Source organism: Gossypium hirsutum, chromosome D03, assembly GCF_007990345.1.
Source record: "Gossypium hirsutum isolate 1008001.06 chromosome D03, Gossypium_hirsutum_v2.1, whole genome shotgun sequence".
Classification (NCBI taxonomy): Eukaryota; Viridiplantae; Streptophyta; class Magnoliopsida; order Malvales; family Malvaceae; genus Gossypium; species Gossypium hirsutum.
The window spans coordinates 42,743,423-42,753,043 of record NC_053439.1 but is presented as its reverse complement, the minus strand read 5'-3'; the positions used below and the strand labels follow the sequence as shown (position 1 = coordinate 42,753,043).

Below are 9,621 nucleotides of genomic sequence, written 5' to 3'. Positions count from 1 at the left end.
TTGATTGAGTTAGCGTCTCAAATTAACTTGATACCAACTTAAAAAATGATAATACTATGATAAACAATTAAATTGCATTTAATATTCTTAATTCAATGTATTTACCTATTTAAATTTTATTTTACTCACAATGTAAAGTAATATTTTTATTGCATGTGTTGTTATTATTATTATTTTTTTACATTCTATTATTTATTGTATGTTATTTTGAAACACACATCTATATGATTTGTACGCGGAGAGAGGATAAGAAATAGCATGTACCAAAAGACGTGTTTCCCTACTACCAAATATGCCTTCCGTAAACATGAATAAACAATATATAGCAACGCCCTCATAGATTAATCAATCATCATATATCATTAAATAATAATAAGAGAAGAGTTTAGATTGTTTGAATGATTATTGGATATTAATTAATTAAACATGGTTGGTATGATTATTGTCATTTTCTAGTGTTCAAACTTATGCCACCCTGTCAAAAAAGCCTACACCATATCTTGTTTCTCCTATATAAACAACGACACTGAAAGCTACTAGAGCAAATTAGAGAATTTGAAAATGGCAACTAAGCTAGCTTGCTTTGTGTTATTTATGATCATGTCCATGGCGGTTTCGCCAACCCTTTCATCTGTAGTCACCAATGCAATGGACTATTGGTGCGACAAAACCCCAAACCCGCAGCCTTGCAAGTATTTCATGCGCCAAGAACCCAAACCCTTGGTGCCCAAGACCAAATCCGAGTTCCGCAAAGTGGCAGTGGGAATAGCCTTGGAACGTGCACTCCATGCTGAGACTCATACCAAGTGGCTGGGCAAGAAATGTCGAAATGACAAGGAGAAAGCTGCATGGGCTGATTGTTTGAAACTCTATCAACAAACCATTCTTCAAATCAACCAAACCTTACACTCCACCAAATGCACCGATTTCGACGTCCAAACCTAGCTAAGTACTGCCCTCACCAACCTTGAAACTTGTCGGGCAGGGTTCGTTGAGCTAAGGGTTTCTGATTATGTTTTACCCCTAATCATGTCCAACAATGTCTCAAAGCTAATAAGCAATGCTTTGGCTTTGACTAGTAACGCTTCATTTGTGCCCCAAAGTTACAAACACGGCTTTCCTAGCTGGCTCAAGGCCGGTGACAGAAAGCTGTTGCAGTCTTCTTCGCCAACACCCAACCTTTTGGTGGCTCGAGACAGGTCGGGGAACCATAGGACTATTAAGGAAGCACTTGATGCCGCCTCAAAAAGGAGTGGGAAAGGTAGATTTGTGATACGTGTAAAAAGTGGGATTTACCAAGAAAACCTTGAGATTGGCAATAAGTTGAAGAATATCATGTTGGTTGGAGATGGATTGAGGAACACCATTATCACTGGCAGCAGAAGCGTTGGAGATGGTTCCACCACTTTTGACTCTGCAACTGTTGGTAATTTTGCTTACTGGATTTCTAAATTTCCTGTTGTAAACCTTTGATTATAAGTTCATAACTATTTCTTGGAAATAATAATAATGTTTATATTATGTTGTGTATTCAGCGGTAACGGGTGAAGGGTTTATTGCCCGTGGCATAACATTCCACAACACCGCAGGACCGCAGAAGCACCAAGCAGTGGCCTTGAGATCAGGCTCTGATCTTTCTGTCTTCTACCGCTGTGGCTTCGAGGGATACCAAGACACACTCTACGTCCATTCTCAACGACAGTTCTACAAAGAATGCTACATATATGGCACAGTAGACTTCATTTTTGGAAATGCAGCTGTGGTTTTGCAGAACTGCATGATTTATGCAAGGAGGCCAATGGATCAGCAAAAGAACATGGTAACTGCCCAAGGCAGGACCGATCCTAACCAAAATACTGGCATTATAATCCATGGATCACGAGTGATGGCAACTGCTGACCTTTCCCCGGTGCTTAGTTCATTCAAAACGTTCTTGGGACGGCCATGGAAGGAGTACTCACGTACTGTTTTCATGAAAACTTACCTTGATTCCTTGGTGGATCCTGCAGGCTGGCTTGAATGGGATGGAGACTTTGCTCTAAATACCTCGTTTTATGGAGAGTACCAAAACATCGGCCCCGCTGCTCCGACAAGTAGAAGGGTAAAATGGAAAGGTTACCGAGTTATAACCAGTGCTACTGAAGCATCAAAGTTCACAGTGGCTAACTTCATTGCTGGAACATCATGGTTGCCAAACGCTGGGATACCATTCACTCCTGGTCTTTGAGTTCATCATATTAACCGTATCACTCATTTTCAATTTGTTCCCAAACATTGTTTTGTTCTTTCATTGCTGCCGCGTCTTTCTTATACTGGTTGAAATCCACATGATTATGTAGAAGAATTTCTCCTGTGTCATACACGCATAATAAATAAATTAATGTTTTTTTTCCCGGCCACAATACACAGAGGAACAAATTATACATATATGATGCAGTATGAACCCGAAATCAACCAAAATTATTGCTAAGCAAATCAACAAAGGTAAAAGAAGAGAACAAAGGGTGTCCTTCAGCTTTTATGCATAACATCAGCCTGCAAGTTGAAGGGGAGCTTCATCTATTCTATGCATAGTATAACAGCTGCCTCCTAGCAAGAAACGAGCTTTCTCCATCAACAAAACTCTGTGAAAGTGAAACTCCGTAGAGCATTACCCATTTACTTGCTTCTCAGAAGTAAATATTGTCAAATGCCCGACCATCTCACGCCATAAATTGACTTGCAGGGTTGAAAACCTACACCCTTGCAGAATGCAAAGCAAGACACTAAAAGGTGCATTTCATTAGAAGTTTACAACAGTCATCACTCTGCATCATTCACGCTCTTCATATTATATTAGCTTCTCCATTAAAGTGGACCACACTACCAGTTGTATGAACACAGGAAAGTTTGTATAACACTTATCTTTATCCCTGCCATCAGCAGATATTTCACTAAGTTGAGCATTGTAGAGAACAAATCCTTAATAGTATAAATACAGCATTCATGTTGGATTACCTGTAAGTTCTATAGAACCAGGAATCTGAAGGATCTGGAAAACTCATAACACTGAAGTACAAACTTTTATGTCTGCCTAAAGTTTAAACTTCTCCCTTGATTTTTCAGGGCTGTAATAGCAACAAGGCTGTTAAGTATTCAAGAAACAATATAGATATTACTAATTCTACAAACATTTGAAAATTGAAAACATTAAAGATGATATAAAAACATTGAGGAAAATAAAAGTACTCACCATGAGCAACATCTCATCCTATGTTTGTGAAAGAATACCTTCTGGCATGTCTTCAATAACACTCCACTGGCACCAAGCCATGATATCTTTAGCTGCCAAAAAACAGACTGGAATCAGAACTATAGGAAAAGTCGTTCCTACCAAAAAAGAAAAGGTTTTGTTAAAGAGGACAAGGAAATACCAAATGCAGCTACATCAAATTGGAATAAGCTAACCTATATTTTATCCTTTTCAAACAAATTACCTTAACAAAAAAATGATGCCATTTTTTTAAAATTGAAAATTCATGTCCAAGTTGCAGAAAACAAACTTTTTTTTGGTAGAACCAAAATCTATCGGGTCATCATCACCAGCAATAGCAAACTAACCTCTTTGTTCTTGCAGCTAACAGAAGAGAGGAATTAATAATTTAATACCAACATTGCCGTCAGCAGAAGTCCATCTTGCTACATTTCAAATAAAAGAAAATATTGGAGAACCATGAAGAAAATTAAAGTAAAAATTTACACAAAATGATTTGCTTACCAACTATGTAAATTAAATTGGGATATTATCTTGAATCATTAAATCAAAGTAACTTTCTCCTCATTTTCTAAATGTTTTGATGAAGAGACTTTTAGTTGGCTTATAAGGATATTTGCCACTTTGAATCATTGAATCATATACTATACGTGCTTCCCGCAATTTCTGTTGTTCACATAAGATACAAAGCAACCAGTTATAATAATATAACCGTGGGCCTGGACTACAGACAAGCATCTCTTCGAATATCTTGAATGCAGGGATGGCCAAATAACTAGCACAAAAATACTGAAGTATAATTTCATAAGTACCCTTGCTAGGAATGAGCCCCCTCTTGTGCATCACATGTAAAAGTGACAACGCTTCAAGTAATCTACTAGCCTGGCAAAGGCCATTTACTAAAATTTTGTACACAATGCCATCTGGAGTGCAACCATCTGCATTCATTTTATTAAATAAGCCTATGGCATGATCAATTTCACCAGCTTTAATATGTCCACCCATAAGTATGGTAAAAGTCACTTGATTGGGAAGTACGCCTTCTTTTTGCATCAATTCAAAATGATCATATGCATCCTGCATCCTATCTGCCTCACAAAATCCAGAAATTATGCCATTGTAGAGGTACAAATTTGGCATAAACCTTGTTTGTTTAACCTTCTGAATAAGCTTCAAAGCAAAACATTTCATAGCTTCAGGAGAACTATCAGAAACTCTTAAATTCTTTTCTTTTGGCAGTAGAGATTGACGGTGGAGCAGTTGGAACAATTTTTCTCTTGCTCTTTCAGACCCTCTCCTCATAGAGAACCATCTTTTCCTGCTGCTGATGCTTCTGTAAAAACCACTGACCAGTGAAATATAGAAGATCAGGTCACGCTCAATCTGGTTTCTGTCCATCAAATCAACTAATCTAAAAGCAAATTCAAACTCTCTCTTCTGCAAGAAATTACTGATGAGAGAGGTGTACAGTACAGCATTAGGCACAAGACCATCATCCAACATCTTTTCAAGATACGTGCATCCCTTATCAGTCATGTTTTTCTTGACTAACCCGCTAATCAGAGCGGTGTAAGAATGAGATGTCGGCCTAATAGCAGCCCCTATCATTTCATGAAATAGCCGATCGGCTTCAATGACTCTTCCATTATTTGAAAAGCCATTAATCATTGTTAAATAAATAATCTCATCAGGATCCACCCCAGACTCAAGCATCCTTACGAACATAGCTGTAGCTTCAGATACCTTTTTTTGCCGGAAAAGAGAACCTATTATGCAATCGTAAATAGCAACACCAGGTTTCATTCCTCTGTCCTCCATTTGGTCCAGGATATCAAAAGCTGGTTCCAGATTCCCATGTTTACAGTGTTCATTTATTATTATCAAACAGGTTGCTTGATCTGGAAAGATACCTTGAGCTTGCATACGATTGAGTAGGGATTCAGCATCCTCAAAAAGACTCTTCTGGGAAAGACACTTTATCAAGGAGTTGTAAGTAAAAAGGAGAGGCATGCATCCTAGACTCTCCATTTTATCCATGAAATGCAAAGCACTATCCTGTTGTGCTTGCTCACAAAGGGCACTTATAAGTATATTGAATGCAACTTTGGCTAGATGCAAGTTGCTTTTCAAGATCTCCTCAATCAGAATCACAATCTTTTGCTCCAATTCTTCATTAGCAGAAACCGGAAGTAATAATGGATCAAACCCACACCCATTTAGAGCTATTGCCTTCAGAACCATAAAAGCAATGTCAAGTTCATACCCCTTAGGGTACATCTTCATAAGTTTGAAGAACAAAACATGGTCCGGAACAAGACCACCATTCAGCATCCTTTCATAGAATTCCTCTGCTTCCATTATCCTATTCTCCTTATATAAGGATGTAATTAGAACTGTGTAACAGTGGGCATTAGGAGCTAAATTCTTGCTAATCATGTTATTCAGAAGCATAGAAGCACAATCCACCTTCCCTTCCCTGCAATAATTACTTATCATAACGTGAAAAGTGACCACACTTGGCTGCAGTCCCTGTTCCATCATCTGGTTGAATAACACCCAACCGTAATCAAACAAACCCATCTTAACAAACCCATGGATCAATGTGTTATAAGTATAACTATCCGGCCTACAACCCATCTTGAGCATCCTATAGTAAACTCTCAGGGCCATTTTCATCTTCCTACCCTTACAGTATACATTTATCAATGAAGTGTACATCGTCTTGTCCACAAAGAAACCCTGCGACTCCATTTTTCCAAACAAAGACTCAGCCTCCACAACCCACCCTTGTTTGCAAAGACCATAAAACAAAGACTTGTACAAATGAAGCGTAGGTAACGATTCTGTTCTTTCAGGCATTAAATCAAACATTTGAATCGCTTCTTCCAAATACCCTTTCTGACATAGTCCATCAATCAACACATTATAATACCAGCAACCCAAATTAACATTAATATTAATCATTTTAATAAAGTAATCAAATGCATCCAAAAATCTTTCTTGCGAGCATAGCAGCCTAACGAGAGCATTAAAGGCAGGCTTTTCACAAGAATTGTCCGTTACAAGCCGATCAAAAAGAATTGTAGCTTCCTCTAACTTCCCTAACTTACACAAACAAATGACTATAGAATTAGCAATAGAGGAGTCAGGAATAATACCTCTACCAATAATATAATCGGAGTAAAAAGAGTAGGCCAACGGGAGATGCCCTGATTGCACAAGCTTCTTAATGAGAACAGCGTATGTGGATAAATCAAGGTCCAAGCCACGGGAAGTGACGAAATCAACGGTTGATAATGCATCAGAGACAGGAGAAGAGTTAGAAACGACACACTGAAAGAGTTTCCGAGCAGAGGATAGTAAGCCACGATTAATGAGTTGCTCTGAGAAGGAGAGGCAAAGGGAAAAATGGTCGGCGGGGATGGATGAAACGGTGGCGTAGGAGGGGTCTAATGGAAGAGCAGCTGAGGTTGTTACTGCTCTTCTGGATTTGAAGAAGAGGTGACGTGAAAGAACTCTCTTATTCGTCATGTTTAGAAACGGTGGATGGGAGTTTTGTTTAAAGCACTAGTAAGAAGAAGGAACAAGTAGGCATAACAGAAACTTTTGGAAGACAAAATTGTCCCGTTTTCTTAGTATGATTGGCCCAAAGAGACTGCAGAAAGAAATGGGAAGAAGAAGAAGTAGAGCGCTGAGGCCGAACGAACAAAAAGCGCTGAGGCTCCAGTTGTGTTAGTTTAAAACCCTGGGGTCGTTACTCGCAGGGTTTTCTGCTACCATACTCTGCCCTTTTTCCATTTTAAGAGTGGGCTATTAAATCGGCTTTTTGGGCTTAAAATCTGATTTTGGACTTGATAAATCTCGGATAAAAACATAAATTTTAGATTTTTAGTATTTTTATGAATATAATTTTTAAACTAAATTGAATTTTGATTTTAGTATTAAATTCGATCTTCAATAATTAATGTGGGACTAATCTTGTAACTAGCCCTTAGATAACTTGGTTAACAAAAAGATGGTGGGGTGAATGTTGTGTTTAACTATATTATGATTTTTTTTATTCTATTATGATTCTTATTAGAGATATTTTTGGATAATTAGAGTTTTAATTAATAGATTTTATTTAACTTAGATTAATTAAATTTATGAAGATAATAATTTACACTTCTAGATTGAATTAAATTACTAGATTAACTTAGTGTAGAAGAGGAGCCCCCTTGCATCATAGGTCCTCAATCACTAAATCTTCCTTTCTTTCCTTAGCCGTACAAATTCCTCTACTATTTGCTACTATCTTCACTGATTGAGTGTGGGTTTGGATGGACGGTGGGTTTAATGCGGTGTATTTAGCTTACTTTTTGTCTCACGCTACAGTATCTAATCTCACCATCACCGTTGTTTTTACACCAACCGCAGATAAACGCACCGCCCATCCAAATCCACCCTGAGTGTTGTTGTAATGGTTGAAAGTGGCTATCGTTGATCTGGACAAAATTGTTTTTAATTGGTTTTAAAAGAATTTTTACTTTCCTAATTCAATGTCCCAATTAATGTTAAATAAAACATATTAACAACAATATTTAAGTGAGTGAAGCAAAAAAGAAAATGATAGATGAGATTTGTTAATGTAGTTTGAATGACAATCTTACTCCACAAATTTTATTCAATGAATGATTTATTCAAACAATGGATTCAAAATTCTATTCGTTAAAACTCAATCTATATGATACGAGCCAAGGAGGTGACACTCAAGATGTTGTTTTTCCTAGTGGTCCAATCACTCGAAGCAAGGCACGACAATTAAAATCAAAGATGAATGCTTTTGTCCAAGACTTTGTTGCTACAAATTTAAGTCATCATGTTCGTGACGTTGACAAATACGGGAATGCAATTCATTGGACCAATCTTGGAATAGTGAAAGCCCATAAATTGGTGGATTAATCTTTTATGTATCTTATTATTATTATTTACTTAATTCTCATTGGTTGTGACACATCACTTATGAGTTAAGTAATTTTATTGGTTAGGTTATTATTTATTTTATTTTCTTAGATAATTTTAAAGAGTTTTATTAGGATTCAATTACTCTTGAAAGAGTTTTATTTGGATTCAATTACTCTTGTAATTTGCCTATAAATAGGCTTGCTTTCTACACATTGAAAAAGGATATATGAAAAAGAGAGTATTTGTTTTCTTTCAAATTTGTGTGAGGCAAATTTTTGAGAGTAGATTGATTCTTCTCTTGCTATTTAGTTTGAAGTTTGTTACTTTCAAGGGTATTTCGGAGTTACAAATATTCAAATTTCTTTCCCGCTCATCGGTGTTTCTAGAGGTTCTTCTTCTAGGGGTTTCGTAGGGAGCCACTCAATCATTGGCGTTTTTGGTTGCAAGTTAACCAAGGATTCCATAGGGCAAATCTATCCTTTTATTATTATTATTATTTAACTAATTTTATTTATTCTCATTTTTATTTCTAATTTGTGTTTCTCTTATGTCTAGATCCGGGGTTCCGCATCAGTTGGTATCAGTTTTAGGCCATTCGGTGTTATTTTTGAAGCTAAAATCAAATCCGAAACAAGTCAAAATACCAAAAACACTTTTCATCGGTTTCGTCGATTCTCTTTTTTTTGAAGTTAGTGTTTATTCTCCTCTTATTCTTTAAAAAACAGAAAAAAGCAAAAAGCGCAAAAAAAACCAAAAAGCGCAAAAAAAGTTGCATACCTTTCATACGTAGGTTTCTTCTTTTCCTATTATTGTTATTATTTTTATTTTTATTTTTCCCAAAATTGAATTTTTTTCCTTCTTCTTTTCTTGACTCAAGTATAATTAAAGTTTCAATTTTTGAAAATCTTAAGAAACCAAACATTTCCGATTTTTGTTTTTTTTTAATTTGGGTAGAGTTTTCTTAAGTTTTCTTCTTATTAAAGCTTTTCTTTGACTCTAGAGTTAGGGATCGTTGCAGGTCTACGTTTTTTTTGTTTCTCTTACGCTTTTTAACACTTTATTTCTTCTTGTGTTAGCAGATATTAAAGGCACGCACAATTCCTCCATCCGTGTAGCCTCCATTACAAATTGCCTCGTCAAGTTTATTGGCCTCTTAGAGCAATTAGGGTCTTCATTGTTTCCTTGAAGTTTGCACCTCCGTTATTTGATCTTGATTAGTAACCCTCTCCAAACATATTTACAAGTTTTGAATCATTCAGAGAGTTATTCTTTTGAGAGCTAACAAGTGAGGTTATTATTATTTTTCTTTCTTGTTCTTGTTTGTTTGATCTTTCACAGATACCATGCCGTTCACTAGATCCCAAACTAGTAAAAATGAAGAGGATGAGCAAAAAAGAGAGAACGATCCTTTGGTCGAGTTGTTA

The 9,621-nt window shown here is 36.6% G+C and overlaps 2 protein-coding genes across 12 annotated transcripts; one reads left to right on the top strand and one right to left on the bottom strand.

The window, feature by feature from the left end:
- Positions 1 to 337: 337 nt before the first annotated feature.
- On the bottom strand, positions 338 to 7,017 carry LOC107949660 (pentatricopeptide repeat-containing protein At5g62370). Of its 11 annotated transcripts, XM_041090156.1 has the most exons (7): positions 4,066 to 7,016; positions 3,758 to 3,919; positions 3,601 to 3,678; positions 3,233 to 3,324; positions 2,998 to 3,107; positions 2,655 to 2,912; positions 338 to 2,350 (listed from the first exon to the last, which is right to left on the bottom strand). In XM_041090156.1, the coding sequence occupies exons 1-2, from the start codon at positions 6,782 to 6,784 to the stop codon at positions 3,891 to 3,893; spliced, it is 2,748 nt and encodes a 915-aa protein (XP_040946090.1). In that variant the 5' UTR covers positions 6,785 to 7,016; the 3' UTR covers positions 338 to 2,350; positions 2,655 to 2,912; positions 2,998 to 3,107; positions 3,233 to 3,324; positions 3,601 to 3,678; positions 3,758 to 3,890. The 11 variants fall into 11 exon arrangements, with proteins under 11 accessions (XP_040946090.1, XP_040946088.1, XP_016739878.2 ...); XM_041090154.1 differs by having other exon boundaries at positions 3,758 to 7,016; XM_016884389.2 differs by having other exon boundaries at positions 338 to 2,912.
- On the top strand, positions 664 to 2,227 carry LOC107949662 (pectinesterase 2-like). Its single transcript, XM_041090159.1, has 2 exons — positions 664 to 1,426; positions 1,536 to 2,227. Exons 1-2 carry the CDS (start codon positions 1,030 to 1,032, stop codon positions 2,225 to 2,227), a joined length of 1,089 nt encoding a protein of 362 aa, XP_040946093.1. The 5' UTR covers positions 664 to 1,029.
- Positions 7,018 to 9,621: the final 2,604 nt, after the last annotated feature.

Coding starts and splice junctions, on each gene's coding strand:
- LOC107949662 (XM_041090159.1), top strand. CDS start 1,030: ATGTCCAACAATGTCTCAAAGCTAATAAGCAATGCTTTGGCTTTGACT. Junction 1,427..1,535: donor TTTTGACTCTGCAACTGTTG/GTAATTTTGCTT, acceptor TTGTGTATTCAG/CGGTAACGGGTGAAGGGTTT.
- LOC107949660 (XM_041090155.1), bottom strand. CDS start 6,784: ATGACGAATAAGAGAGTTCTTTCACGTCACCTCTTCTTCAAATCCAGA.